This window comes from Pseudorasbora parva, chromosome 22 (assembly GCF_024679245.1).
Source record: "Pseudorasbora parva isolate DD20220531a chromosome 22, ASM2467924v1, whole genome shotgun sequence".
Lineage (NCBI taxonomy): Eukaryota > Metazoa > Chordata > Actinopteri > Cypriniformes > Gobionidae > Pseudorasbora > Pseudorasbora parva.
The window spans coordinates 25,833,377-25,848,785 of NC_090193.1; the positions used below are offsets into that span (position 1 = coordinate 25,833,377).

Below are 15,409 nucleotides of genomic sequence, written 5' to 3' on the forward strand. Positions count from 1 at the left end.
TTTTGCTCTGAGTAGATTGAGACTTTGCAGACCAAAATAAAGAACCTCAGAGAGGTCAAAGGGCATCTAAAGCAGGTTCGACCAAAAGAGTGTGAATGCAACCAAAACACGTAAGCCTCCACTTTCCATACTTTCGTTAACTGCTTAAGTGTTGGCTTGATCTTTTTCACACAACAGACATAATCATGTAATATTTGATTTAAAGGTATCAGTACAACAATAGAGCACTGTTCAAACTCAAATCAGGCCGGATACATTCTGTCAAGTAGGTTTTCATTCATCATCTGTCATTAATTTCAAGGAAGGCATGCCATAAAATGCACTTAGACAGTTGATAGTAGAGACATCTGTTCCTTTAATCTAAGTAGAATGACCAAAGATAAAAAACAGTGGCTGATGAAAGAGCAGAAACGCAGGAAGAAGCTGAGGAAGCTGCTGAAGCGCCTCCGTAATAATGACACTTGCAGCATGCCTGGGCTCACCTGCTTCACCCATGACAACCAACACTGGCAGACCGCCCCCTTCTGGACAAGTACTGCATAGCATATCACACCAGTTTTTTTTTTATTATCACAAATAACTTTTACTTAATAGCTAAATAAATACGTAACTTCACTATTATTATCTTTTTGTGTTGTCAGTGGGGCCGTTTTGTGCTTGCACAAGTGCCAACAATAACACTTACTGGTGTCTGAGGACTATCAATGAGACGCACAACTTTCTATTTTGTGAATTTGCCACTGGTTTCCTGGAGTATTTTGATCTTAACACAGATCCTTATCAGGTAGATTTTTATCTTTTTATCTCCTTTACCATTTTTAATAATTGTAAAAATAAGATAAATATGATTTAAATAAGATTTGTCAAGTAGCTTATCATGGGGACCCCTCTGGTTATTTACTGTGTGCAGCTGATGAATGGCGTGAGCACACTTGATCGTGATGCAGTGAATCACATGCACCAGCAGCTCATGAAACTGCGCAGCTGCAAAGGTCACAAAGAGTGCAATCAGGAGACAGGTGAGTCATGCCACGTGTTTGATGAATCTCTTTGTCTTGATGCTGGTATTATTTCAGCTTAATACCAATAAATATACAATTCATAACCCAATGACACATCATATCTCTTACAGGTGGTAAAGAAAGAAACTCTTTGTACGATTATAGGTATGACTTCATTCTTCTACTTGATGGCTAAATAAAAAATAATAACATTAATATGTTTATATGTAGTCAAACCAAAAGGTATTACTTATAAATTAAGGCTTTATCTGATATGGAACTTTGGAATAAAATAATTTCCTATCTTAGTTATGTAGTTTGCTGGCATGTGACGTGTGTGTGTGTGTGTGTGTGTGTGTGTGTGTGTGTGTGTGTGTGTGTGTGTGTGTACTTGTTTATATTGCATTGTGAGCTGAGATCACCTACATTGTGGGGACAAGCCAGCGGTTAATAATGTTTTTCTGAAAATTTAAAAATGCTGAATGCTTCCTGTGATGGATTGATTTAGGGGCAGGGGCAGTGTAGGGGGATAGAATGTACAGTTTTTACAGTGTAAAATCTATTACGCCTAACTGTGTGTGTGTGTGTGGGGGGGGGGGGTTATGAGGTCAGAAATGTATATAATGATGCCGATTTTTTTTTTTTTTTGTGAGGGTTGCGCTTGGGGTTAGGGAATGGATTATACAGTTTGTACGATATAAGAATCACTGTCTAATTAAAGTCACCATAAAACATGGAAACCAACTTTGTGTGTGTGTGTGTGTGTGTGTGTGTGTGTGTGTGTGTGTGTGTGTGTGTGTGTGTGTGTGTGTGTGTGTGTGTGTGTGTGTTCTCCACATGCTTCAGGCCCCTTCATCGTCGAAAGAGGCCAAAAGTGAAGAAACCGTCCTCCAAATCTATGTGAGTTTGTTGTACACACCATCTGCTTAATATAATTCAGCCAGCCAGTTATCAGCACTAATCCTCAGTAGCCCTCTTCTCTCTGTCATACACTGTACGTGCATGCTGGCCTTCGCTGCATGAACAGCTTTTCAATTCTCTTGACATTCCTTTAGATGCACACGTGACGACAAGAGTCCTTTATTACTGATAAGAAAAAGTGTGTCAGCAAAAGTACAGAGTGCATGGACCGTCCAACTGCCATAATTACACATTGTCCTTAATTTGTACATGACTTTCTTTTGTCTTTATGGTGTTCATAATCTGCTCAAACCTGTTATCAGAACTTAGATTTTTTTAAATTGTCTGTTTATACAGGGGCCAAATTTGGGAAGGATGGGTAGGTTAGTTTATCTCTACTATCCACTGTGAAGGATGCACAGAGGTGAGGAATGTGAACCGATGAACTCCTGACCCAAGGGCGGCAAGTAAACTCTGCACACGTCCTGCTATAATGAAGTGTGGAATCAGAGACGTATCAGTGTGGTCAGCTCATTTTCTCTCTCAATGCATTTTTCTATTTACAATTTTTTTTTATCCACTACATTTTTTGGGAACTTTTTAATGAAAGACTTCCACCTTGGAAACATGTTTTTTTACCCTAATGGACTTTGATGGATTTCTTTAATGAGCCAATCTCGATCCTACCAAGCACCTAACATTTCAAGGCTAAGACTGATTACCTTCACAGTGTTCTCATAAGACAAGAAAACTCACATGGCTCATCGAGATAAACTTGTCATCTATAAACTATTATTCCTGTAAGACTGTGGTGTGGGACTCTTAATACTGTGTTAAATACAGGGCCAAAGTGCTCTGACTTCTCTGCTGCTGTTGATGTTGTAATATTACTCTCAAACTGAATATCCCAAGGACACGTCATGGTACTTTACACATGTTGTGCTACATAATGTCAATGTCACCAACTTATGTGATGGAAGTTCATGGAAATGTTGCTTTTTGAAACATGGTGCTACTGTAAGTTAACACTTGGAACTGAATGCTGCATAATATGTATTTGAATGTATGTGCAATTAATGTAAATATTAGTATATTTTTACCAGACTGAACATATGGGAGTTCCTCTTCATGACTGTTCTGAAAAGAGGGCACCCTCAGTCTAACAAATGTGTAATGTTTTTCTGGATGCACTTATGAATAACATACTAAAAAGTGTTGGAGTAATGATGTGTTATGATAGTTCAATTCAAGTATCTGTGTTGGTGTCATCGCAAACCAATTCCTTCCTTTTTGCTGTTTTCCATTGGCTTGAAATATGGAAAACAATGGAGGTGTAGTAGTTGGTGAATAAAGTGTTAAATACAAGTGTACTCCTTTTTCATATTCCCCCTATAATTGTTTGTTTTAGAAGGACAACAAGTGGTTTTTAGAGTGATTTGTGTTTAGTTAGAACCATTTGGCTGATCATCCGCTACATAAGCTGAACCTCATTTGATCCAGGATGGGATACCAAGGGATACCAAAAACATGCTGTGAGACCAGATAGAGCAGCCTAAACCTAAAATATACTAGGCTGCATTTATGGTGTATTTTAGAAGGATATCATACCGGAGAGAAACTTTGTGCTCCTGTGTGTTGACTTGTTCGCCAGCAGGTGGCGCTTTCTGAATAACCTGATATAAATCCCTTCAGGCAATCAAACATATGAATCCTACTCCACCTGAACGTGCACCTGTCGTGTAGTATATAACCAACACCAAAACTCTCCACCATATGAAATTTGTTTTACTGATAAGTCACATTTACTCCGTGTCTAGTAAACTGGAGTTGCTGTATCTGTGTGTAGGGGGTGGAGAGAGAGAGAGAGAGAGCAGTGCTCACGAGACACCCCCCAGCCACCCAGACCAGCTCACACGCAGCAACAGCACAGGCGGGCGCTCGAGCATTCAGACTGAACATATCAAGAAGCCCTCGCGCAGGACGTCCGACAGACCGAGGAGATAAAGTTTTACCGCCTTTACGCTATCCTTTTATACTTGTTTGTGGTTTATCCGTACAATGTGAGAAGAAATGGCTGGGAAAAGGTAAGTTTGAATCTTTCTTTTGGAAAAGTAGGGAAGTTTTGACACGAGAGGTTAGCGCGGTGTATCTCGTGTACGTTAGCCGCTCAACTAGTTTTAGATCTGTAAATGAACTATTACTTACTAGAAAACTACAAATACAACTCATTTTACTTTAGATGCCGGCGATAAATCAGTATGGAGGAAAATATGTAGATTGTGTGAATGAAGAGATGATTTTCCCACGACTTCACGACAAATGTGGTATTTTGCTCAGTTGGCTGCTGTCGTTTGTTCAGTCGTGTCATTAAATCAGCATCACTGCCGGAGGCCAAATGTTTCGAGCATATGTATTTGAACTGATTTGATTTGAACTGGCTTCACTAAAAATATAGCTCAGTGATAGATTATTGGCTGTTTTGACATGTTCCTCTTACTGTAATCTCAGACTGATCAAATGAAAAGGATAAAATATAGTACTATTCACTGATCTTGAGACATGTAACAAAACAGGTTTCACGACTTTATCTGCCATCCATTTTTTTTATATTTAAGTATTTTTTCTGAAGCTCTTTCCATATTTCAGTCATTTATGTTTGTATATAATTTAACTGGGAGATTTAACTAAAGAATAAAATTGTACTCATTTTGTACATGTACATACATACATACATATATATATATATATATATATATATATATAAACATTTTTAATAATTTTTGTTTTTATTATATTTTATGTATGAAATTATGTTGTTAAATGTTTAATATCTGCCATGTACTAGCCAGTGAAATTAAGACTTTACTTGTTCTCTAATTTTAAGATTAATTTAACTAACTACAGGAAAAAATATTTCATACACACATGATGGCTGTGGTGGTGACAGTTTCATTATATGGAGCTTCTTAAAATTGATCCTTTACATTAAGTTGTTTAATTTGTTGAAGTGCTATATTTGTCTTAAAGTTTTAAATAATGAAAATATATTGCTTAATGGCCGTTACTGTTTTAATTTAATCTGACTGATGACGGAACTATGATGAACTACGTATTCAGTTGTTACCTGTTTTGTTCCATTATTCAAGAATCAGTCTTGTATTAGATAGTGAATGTGGTCTAATTCTTAATATCGGCTGATGGTTACAGGAAACTACCAGAACCCTCTTTGATATCCCACAATACCTTCTGTCGCCTTTACTGTGGTTAGAAGCATTGAAGTCGCATTATGTGAGCTGTGGACACATGTTGCTTTAGCTGGTGCTGCACTGGCAGAAAAACACAGAGCATCTGTTTAGTGCAGGGTTACAGATGTATGAATTAATTAAATTCATAAAATTAAAATGAAGTCTAACCTCTTTTTCCACCCTTACTTGATTATGACACAGATGCTTAAGTGTAAATAGATGAAAAGAGGTGGTTGAAAGCCTTCAGTGAGTGTGCACTGTTTTGATGTAACACTACTGAGCTTTGATCAGCCGTTGTATTGATGGCTCTCTGTTCCTCTCTCCGAGTTCCCTGTTCAGAAGCGGAGCAAGGGCATGACATTGGACACTTGACGCTTTTAACATTGCCACATCTCTATAAAGCTCAGGTTTGAAGCTTGTTTAAAATTCCTCAGATGTGTTGTGCACCACTCTGAAGAAAGTCTAATAAGATAAGAGACCATTGTCTGGCTTTAATGGACACTTTTGCGGTCAGTTTCAGCTAGTGAGTGTACATGTTGTACACTACATGTTGCACATGTTTTGACAAGCTGAGGTTTATCTTGGATCCAGAATCTCACAATAGGATGTTTTCCCCTGTTTGCATATCTGGTACACAATAGTGTGCAGACAAAGGGAGGCCGTAGCATTGTAACAGCAGTTTAGCACCAGTGTTTTAACAAGAGCTTTGAGCTCAATGTGAAAAGCACCCAGTGACACACCTCCAGTGCTCTGCCTGAGGGCGTCTCGCGGGCCAATGAGTTTCTTTTCTATTCCAGTTTTGGAATCTTGTCAGATGAAGATGTTTCTGTCCTTCTTTTGTACAGATGATATACTGTGTGTCACAAAAAGTTGTTTAAAAAATACATTGAACTTCAGCTGTTGGACCTCAGTCCAGTTGTTGCTCTGGCAAAGACATTGACTGATCTCTGGGTTTATTTTTGCATGAATTTCTGCAATATGTCACACTTAAAGGTGTAATTTTGAAAGGATTTGCATACTAGACTAGTTAAAGCTAGACTTTTTATAAAGCTCATTTTTGATCAAAATCTTTTCAAAATTTTCATCCCATGAAAACGGCTGACTTTTCTCTGTTGATGAAACCTTGGTTCTTTTTTTACAATTATGCAATTTTGCATTCATGTCTCCCTCCTTACAATTAATAACTGATGATGGGTAAAACCAAGTCCCGCCCTTATTTTTTTCCATAGTTTGTTTCATACAGAAGTACGTCACAATATGTTACATTGTGAGTTTAAAAACTAGTTGACTAATTGGTTTTAAGGAAAGGCACTTTATTTAAAAAAAAAAAAAAAATCTGTAATTTACTCACGCTTGTGTTGTTCCATCCTAACCCGTAAGACTTTTGTTCATCTTCGGAACACAAGTAAATATATTTTTAATAATTTCTGTACTTTCCAATGACAATGAATTACCACTTTGATTCTTCAAGAAGTTCATAAAGAAATTGTAAAACTCACTAAAATTAATTGAGTTAGTAAAAAAATTCTGAAAAGATACGGTTACAGACAAATTAAACAGATTGAATTTAGGCTTTTATTCACAAATAAACATTGGCTGCATCCAAAATCGCATACTTCCCTATACTGTATAGTAGGTGAAAAACATTGTGACAAAAGTTGTATGCCGAATTCACAGTACTCATAAAAGAGTAGACAAATGTGCCCGGATTACCTACTTATTCTGGCAAGATTCTGTAGTGTGCATTCAATGGACACTTTACTATCCCATGAGGCCTCAAGAGAGGATTTGCTCAAACGCGAGGGTGACACAAGAATGAACCTCATTGGTTCTCGAGCATGCTTGAGCTTCTGTTTACCGTATCTGATGTGTGCGTTGATCAATATTTATATTTGAATCAAAGCCTAAATTAAATCTGTTCAGCGTTAAAAAAGCAATTTGGACGAAACCACTTTGAGGCATCAACATGGTAGTTGCGTAGCTGTCAATGGATGGACAGAAATCCCTCAGATTTTATTAAAAATGGCTCCATTTGGGATTTGGAACGATGAGGGCAAGTAAGTAATTCATAATTTTCATTCTTGGGTAAACTAACCCTTTAATTCAAAACTAAACTGTTTGTATGCTTTGGATTTACTCGGCCAAAAAATAACAGCTGGGCTTTATTTGATCACAGCCTTCTGAAACACTTAGAATTAGTGTTATCGTAATTGTTTTACTGGTATTAATCCTGTATTTGCTCAGGATGTTGTTGACCACACCTTGACAATTTGTACTGTTATTATGCTAATCTAAAACTTGAAAGAATAATAATATTTTTAAAATGTAGAACTCCCTACAGCTCTGAAACAAACATTAACAACTGGGCATTTGGGGCTCCCATTCTCATCTCCTAGGAGCTCGCTTTGACAACGTTGTCCTTTGATGTGGCTAGGTGACCTCTGACCCTACTCCCACCCAGTCACTCAGCCTGACCATAGACACTGAGAGGAAATTTGATGCGTTGAATTTGATACTTTTAAACACTAAAAGTAAGACATTAACTTGTCCATCTAACTCTGACCGGACATGTTATGATAAATAAAATCCTGATGTTCAGAAGGGGTAGTCAGCTCAGGGAACAGTTAATCTTTTTATCTTGCTAAATCTTTACAGTTGTCTCATTTCAAAATGAGATGTTCATTCGAAAGAAGTATTAATACTGTCACTGACAGCTGGTTGTAGACAAGTGAATCTGTATTTGTGCGCACAGCTACGCTGCTACGTTCTGTGTGTCTTACCCCTTCACACATATCTGTTCACATCTAACTGTTGCTGTCAATGTGCTCGTTTGTCCTGAATAAGGCCGTTGGGGTTGTGTGTGTGCATCCCTGCAAACAGTGGGCTTGTCAGATTTGTCCCCTCTAGAAAGATTTATTGTTTTGCTAGCACAGTTGCTGTTTGGCAGTTACAGACTTCCCGCCTGGAGTTGGAATTTCCAGCAGCACTGTCCGTTGAGACAGGAAGCAGTTCAGCAGCAGTGTGGACAAAAAAAGCTGTATAACACATACAGGCAGTGCATCATCTCAATGAGGTCAACTTTTCTTTCTTTAAGTAGAAAGAATTCTCGGAAGGGGGTTGTAGTTCAGCATCTCAGACCCTTATACTTACCCCAAAGCCACACACACCCGCTGAGGCACGACTCGCGTTCTGATTGGCCACCAGTGCCGTGAGAGCTTTAATTGTAAAGGGGGTTGTTCCAAATGAATGGAGGCCGATGGTTGTGCTAACAATGCTCTCCATTGTCATGACCCCATTATCCATTAGTAATGGGTGGAATTCTCACATATTGTCATGCATATGATACTGACTAACTACAATTTGGCTAGACAGTTTGATGTCCTCCTTCGTTGAACCACAAGTTCCACAACAGTTGAGTAGTATCTGCTTTGGTTATCATCATTTCAGGAAAGGTAAGAGACATGAGACATAAGCGCTCTGCTGATTTTTTGGGTGCATTTACAATTAAAAAAAAAAGTCTTAATCATTATGTTCTTGTTTTACAATAAAAATATCTGGGGATCCTTAAGACAAGAGAAATTTACTTTGGAAGTAAAATGACTTGATACTAAGTCAAATAGACAACATTGGAGAAGACAAGTGTACATCACCAAAGAGAAGTCTGCTGTTTAGCTGGAAAGACGTTAAAAGGAAAACAAGACAAAAATATGAAAAGTAAGAAAAGTCTTATGGCTGTAAACAAGAAACATAATGTCATACCTCTGTTTCTGTAGGTTCTAACATGGCACCTCTTTGAGTCTTCAAAAAACGTCCTTATATTACCAACTAGTTGTTCAAATCTGATTTGAGATTATTTAATTTTTTTTAAATGTTACTTTGGGGGTTGAATGTAATTGTCACTTTTGTATTTAGCTGCAGTGTACATTGACCAGATCCACTCTGGTGTGAAAATTAATAGACCTTTTTAAAAATCCAAATATTATTTGTAATTAAATAAAACCTTAAATATGTAATGTAAAAGGGTAAAATCCATAATATATATAAAATAAAAAAAAGACTGATTGTATTCATTGTGGTTTTTAACTTTAGCTTGAGTTGACAGTATTTATAAGAGGACAGCCATAAGATAATGCTGAGGCACTGGTTTTGATAGGGATAGGCTTATTTTCTTGTCTAAACCAATCAAAGGCCATGTGTCTAGTTTTAAATCACTTTAAATGTAAGCACATACAAACAAGTAATTTCTGTTTTTCGTTCTTGTGTAGAAGACTCTGACCATATAGTGTCCTTTTTCTATTCTTCTTTTGCATCGCTTTCAGTCATTTATCAGAATGCCTTCCTGTCTGTTAACACTCGGCCATCTATATCAGTACTGATATGTTACCCACCAAGATAAATGAAGCCAGTGTTGTTCTTGGTCCGTACAGCCAGGCAAAATAAAAGTGAAACGTACAGGAGCAGCTGTACTATGACCTCTGCTGATGGAGGACTACTATAGTTTTATATTTCTAAATATAGACTCTTTATATTATAATAATGAATATTTACACAGAATCTGAGACAATGTCATGCAACAGTCCATAATTATGTCAGCATCACTTGGCAATTAAGTGTAGTTTGGCATCCCATAAACGTTGTCATATGTCTTGCACATATCCAGTTCATTATTCTTCATTAGTAATTTTAGGGGTTAACAGTTTATGACCCAAGACCAGAAGTGAAAAATGAAGAGCAAGAGCCAGGAGTTTAATTAATTAAAAGGCATTTTTTTACTAAAGAATAGTTTGCAGTTTCAAAAGCAGAAGCCAGCTTCAAGTCTCACAAGGAGTTCGTAGGCCGCGCTCCCTCTCTAACCGTCTCATTGCCCCGCCCATCGTACATACAATTGTCCCAACATTTATACCATTTTCAAGGTCTATCCACGTCATTACAGCAGGTGCCAGCTTGTCCAGAACATCAAGTCCACCCATCTCTTGCGCTGTCCATTCTTAACACTGATCTGTAACACCGAATATTGCGCACATACATAGATACGCAGTCTCTCCAAGGTTGGAGCTGATTAAGCTCCAGTTCTGACCAGAATGTTTCCCAAAACATACTGATAACATGTGCTTGCTCTCAGTGGGAGTACAGACAATAGTACAGGCAATATTCATCTTGATTCTTTAGTGTTTCAGTAAAAGGAAATCTAAAATGTAATAGAAATAAAAGACAAATCCATATTTCATATCTGGAAGTCGGGCTAAGAGCAAACACGGTTACTGCCATCCTGGCATGTTAGGGGTGTGTGATACCTCCAATATACAAACACATGACACCTTGTTGCTATCAAGTGTTTAGTGACACATCACACATCTCTAGGCCAGACCCTCAGTCACTCCTTAGAGACCAAATACAAACTAGAAAACACGAAACAATCAGTTGTTCTCTTAAGCAAAGTCAACTGGTAAAAATCATCATCATAATAAAGGAGGATAAAATCATAATAATAAAGGAGGATAAATATTGAAGCGGCAGTAGATTTCAGAATCCCCCTTTCAGTAATATCTGAGTAAATTTGGTGAAAGGCAGCTCTTCACATACAATAGGTGGTGTTAAATTAGATTTTTTCATTCTTTCTCATTATGTAGACAACAGGTTGAGTAAAAATATAATATAGTGCATATATTTAACATAATTCTCTTCTTTATACCATGGGATGAATAAAGCTTTTGCATGAAGCAGGAAGGGATAGAAGAACAGTATCCATCCATTTTCATCCATCTATTTTCATTCAAATTTCTATGACTAAAGTTTGTGTATCCAGCTTTTCCTATCACTGGAATGAGTGACCTCACTTCTCAGTACTAAAGAATTCCTCTGACAGGTGCAGCAGTTTGTTTTTTGTTTGAATGAACGTGTGTTCGCGGTTCACTCTTCTCTATTTCATAGGCAGGGCAGTGTCCTTCCTTGTGTGTTCTGTTTGTGGAACTGTGCCTGTTGTTTGCTTATGTGTGTACTCAGCTGACACTGTGCATTTGTGTTGGAGAGTGACACGGCATGTTTTCTGTACTCAAATGCAACAAATATGCAAGTTAAATTAGTTGTGGGCCATATGGTTGAAATAGCTTGGATGCTGATTTAAGGTTAGAAAACATGATTTGTTTTAATACATCTAAGCATGTACTTAATTTTTTGCCACACCTTGACTCAGGTAGTTACGTAACCCCACCTGCCACACAAAATTTGCATGCCGTTTTACCGTATTGAATGGCATTACCTCACCTCACCTCACCAAACTTCCAAACTCCTTTCACCTTTTATCCCAGGGATATATGAATAATCCCTGACAGGAACACAGTTTATTTTGAGATGAAGTGGCTGTGTTTAGTTCTTTCAGCTAGCCAGAGGACTTATAAAGTTGTCTAAGTCAAAGGCAGGTTCTGTTTTTAAACATGTTGGCTTGGTTCGGTGAATGTTTGTCAAGTGTCAAACTCCAGAATACTATGTTATTTTTTTGTGCAGTGTTCAGCTTTATGAGGAGTTAATGGCAGCTTTTGGCACAAAGAATTATTGTTTAATTGGTCACGGGTAGTCTAAAGCAGAAACACCTACGGTGGAATTTCTAAATTGGGCTACTAAAAAAGGCACTGAATAAAAATGGCATTTGGCCTCCTTTTGGAACAATGGATTTAGTCCATTATGTTGTTGTTTTTCAGTGCTTGGAGACCAGCCATTTTACAGCTATTTTTAAACATTGGTGCAGATTTCTATAGACTTCAGGAATTTGAAAAATAATTTCCTTGTTTTATATGAGGAAATAATTTGACATATTATTAGACACGCTCTAAAAATAGATTTTGTTATACAGAGCTAGACTCAAGAAGAGGGTGAAAGTCTCATGATGCTTTCTTGTATGCTGCCTGCTTTTGGTGGTGTTATTCTATTTAAATTGATATATTCCTAGTGCATGAGAAGCACTGCTAGCAGAAAATAGCCTTAAAAAGAGTTAAAAGTTCAAATTTTGAATTTGATATATTTATTACAGACAGAAAGGTAACATGATACCTACTTGATTGTTGCAGAAAATGATTTTCGAAAAAGTAGATCTAACAGCATTGTTTTTTTTCTATTATTAATTCTAGAGTTTCGATTCTAATCTATGAGCTTATGTTTATTAAAGGATGGAGATTTTTTTGGACCCAGGAAACACCCCAATGAGACCACTCAACCAAATGCCATGTTCATTTTTACAGTGATCTTTGCAGTCAACCTGAATACCTCATGCTTTCTTATGCAACTTTTCACATTCTTTCCTTTTCATTTTTTCCACATGTACGCAAATCAGTTTTTTTGATAATATAATGCCAAATATTTGAACTTTAATTCAGGAATTTAGTCATAAGGATTCTGTTGAGAGACCGAATGCCTTTCTTGAGACTGCTTAAACGAGTGAGAAATGGTGGGTGGAGTTCAGCACACAAAAGGCCTCCAGTTTAACCGCTCTTCAATTACACGGCTCCCACCCATAAAGCTCTTGATCTAGTAGCGGCAGTTTGTGCAGAATACACTCTGCAGGACAGGATTCTTCATGTGCAGCAGCATTGCCAAATCAATTTAGTCAGACTGACAAATGTTCACACACACTTGCACATGCATGGACATAAAATCAGTGCATTTCCTTAGGTCAATTGCTGTTTCTCTCAAGGCTGGGCTCAAATATTTAACGGTGTTAATGAAGGTAAAATGGGCTGATTGGTATGTCGGAGACAGATGGTGCCCCAGCATGTCTCTGCTGAGTTCTGTTGTGTTAGTTTTTGTTTTCCAGTTTACCTGGCACCAGCTTTATATTAGTCTCTCTTGGCCTCTGTATCTTAATAAAAAACAAATGTAGATATACAATGATATATTAACAGATTTGATATTTGTTGTTTTCTCATGTAAGGAGTAGAACAATAAAGACAGTTGGACTGCTTATGTTTCAAGCACCTTTGAACAGGTGGGCTGACTATTTCTGATCCTTAGCCACAGCTTGGGTTGAAGCCCAGGGAACAAATGGACATATGGACGTGACAACACACAAGCACACTGTTCACTATCCAACCAGTGGTATAGTCCGCACGTGGCAGGAGAGAAGGAGCACGCTTGATGTGGCATAGAAGCTGTCACACATTGACATGCCTCACTGGAGCATCATCAGACCATACTAAACAGCAGAAGATAAATCGAAAGGATAATTTTCAGTAGCTGTATCTACATTTCTAGACATCTGAGTGTTCATATCGTCTCACGATTTATTCTAGTATGTAAGTGTTTGTTTATTTTACTAAGGCTTAAACCGCATGAGATAAATATCAGTATTTTGACTCTCGGAATGAGTCATACTGAAACCTTCGCTGGTTTGGGTGGCCTAAAGAAGCAGTCGCGCCTCTTGTGACAGTCTGTGCTACCACATGGCTTAAATTAGCTCACTTAATATTGTCTGCATTAGGAAACTAGATCAAAAGAAACATAATAGGTTTCTCAGAGGGGTAACATGACCCAAATTAGTTGCATTAAATGTTGTTTTGTTTAGGTCCCCATCCAATGTCACCTTCCTTATGCGGTGTCCCAGACAGAGGTGAAAAGTTTTGACTTAAGTTTTATTGTAAAATGTAGTACCTTTATTTGGGTTAAGAATAAAAAAAAAATTTGAGGAAGAAATGAATGGAGAAGTCTGGCAATAATATGCATTTATAAAATGGATACATTTCTAGACTTACTCCTCTTATTCTCATTCTCAGTCGCCATGCTCAGTTCAGATTTTAGTGTAATATTGTCAAAAGTGTCTGGTCAAACATGTTTTTAAACTAACTTTGCACACCTCACTGTCTACACGTGATTCCAAGACTGTTGCGTTGTCTTTAGTTTCGCCCATTCTTTCCAATCCTTTTATCTATAAATATTTTAGAAGTCACATGACACACTAAGATGACTTAGAGAGCTTTTCAGACCACGACAAGCGCATCTGTGACCAGATGGGAGATTTGACTTGTCTCCCGTTAACCAGTGTGCATGTGTGTATGGGAATATATGTGAATGCCTTCCAGCTCACAACTTTGTTTCCTCATCCGTGGCTGTATCTGCTGATAGGATTATGGGTGTGCTGAGACAGCGTTTCTGTGTATACACTCTCACACATGGTGAATCTCTCTGGCTTTGGCCTAATTCCCTTGATAACACATCCGTCAGATTACACTTAAGAGATTGACCATGAAGCCCAGGCTCTAATTTATAACCGCGTGTGTAATTTGCCAGGATTCCAGTATACCAGCTTTTGTTTAGAAAACAATCAAGGTCAATATTATGGCAATAAATGTGTTGTTTTTTTATATAATAAATATGATCAATTTAAATATGATTTAAATAGTGATAATACTCTCACTCTCTTCTCAGTGCTGATTGGGTGGAAATCCTGGAGCCTCGTTCACAAGAGCGCATGTACGTGAATCTGGCCACAGGAGAGTGTGGCTGGGACCCACCCACCGATGTGCCCGTCCGCCAGGCTGATGGCAACCAGTGGTGGGAGCTTTTTGACCCCCAGAGCAGCAGGTTTTACTACTACAACTCAGCCGGCCGAATCACTGTGTGGCACAGGCCGCAGGGGGCAGATATTGTCCCTCTGTCTCAGCTCCAGGCCATGAAACGCAACACGGCATCCGAGCGCAAGTCTGACGGGGGCACTAAAGAAAGTAAACATGGTAGTCAGTCCGTAGGGAGTCAAGATAGATGCACCCCTCTACCACCCATGGAGCCCTACACTAAAGAGCCAGAATGTGCTGACAAAGAGCCTAAAGAACAAGAAATGGACAACAGACAGAAGCCAGACATCCATGACACGGACAGCAGTAAAGACTCTCTCAGGTAGGCCTCTGGGCTTTTTCTGCATGTTATCTTGAGTTTAGTTGTTGTAGTTCCTCAGAAATAACTGGCAGTAACCAGAGACCAATTATCTTTGACTGCTGGAATATCACTCTCATTTTCCCTGACATTAAAGGAACATTCTGGGTTCAGTACAAGTTACGCTCAACTGGCAGCATTTGTAGCACAATGTTGATCACCACAAAAAATAAATTTCGACTTATCCCTCGTTTTCTTTAGAAAAAGCGGGAATCAAAGTCACATTTAAGGTAACACCTATGCTGTAAAGCTGTTTTAATGGTTAGTTCACCTAAAATGTTTAATTCTCGCTCCATTGTACTCTCCATGGATAGTATATGCTACTACCACTTTGATGCTGCGAAA

General features: G+C 38.1%; 2 protein-coding genes across 6 annotated transcripts in view; both read left to right on the top strand.

Moving 5' to 3' along the window:
* The window catches only part of sulf2a (sulfatase 2a), a 43,237-nt gene extending 39,966 nt beyond the window's left edge, over window positions 1-3,271 (top strand). For 3 of the 4 annotated variants that reach the window (XM_067431735.1, XM_067431734.1, XM_067431736.1), the window contains exons 14-21: window positions 16-110; window positions 206-265; window positions 366-532; window positions 642-784; window positions 911-1,019; window positions 1,133-1,166; window positions 1,848-1,901; window positions 2,259-3,271. In XM_067431735.1, the coding sequence (XP_067287836.1) occupies window positions 16-110; window positions 206-265; window positions 366-532; window positions 642-784; window positions 911-1,019; window positions 1,133-1,166; window positions 1,848-1,901; window positions 2,259-2,289 (693 nt within the window). In that variant the 3' untranslated portion in view covers window positions 2,290-3,271. The remainder of the gene's footprint in view (window positions 1-15; window positions 111-205; window positions 266-365; window positions 533-641; window positions 785-910; window positions 1,020-1,132; window positions 1,167-1,847; window positions 1,902-2,258) is intronic. The other variant, XM_067431737.1, reaches the window with a different exon arrangement.
* A 354-nt stretch (window positions 3,272-3,625) lies between these two features.
* The window catches only part of arhgap46a (Rho GTPase activating protein 46a), a 34,523-nt gene continuing 22,739 nt past the window's right edge, over window positions 3,626-15,409 (top strand). Inside the window, exons 1-2 of one of the 2 annotated variants that reach the window (XM_067430965.1) lie at window positions 3,627-3,985; window positions 14,561-15,028. In XM_067430965.1, the coding sequence (XP_067287066.1) occupies window positions 3,972-3,985; window positions 14,561-15,028 (482 nt within the window). In that variant the 5' untranslated portion in view covers window positions 3,627-3,971. Of the gene's footprint in view, window positions 3,986-14,560; window positions 15,029-15,409 lie in introns of both variants that reach the window. The other variant, XM_067430966.1, reaches the window with a different exon arrangement.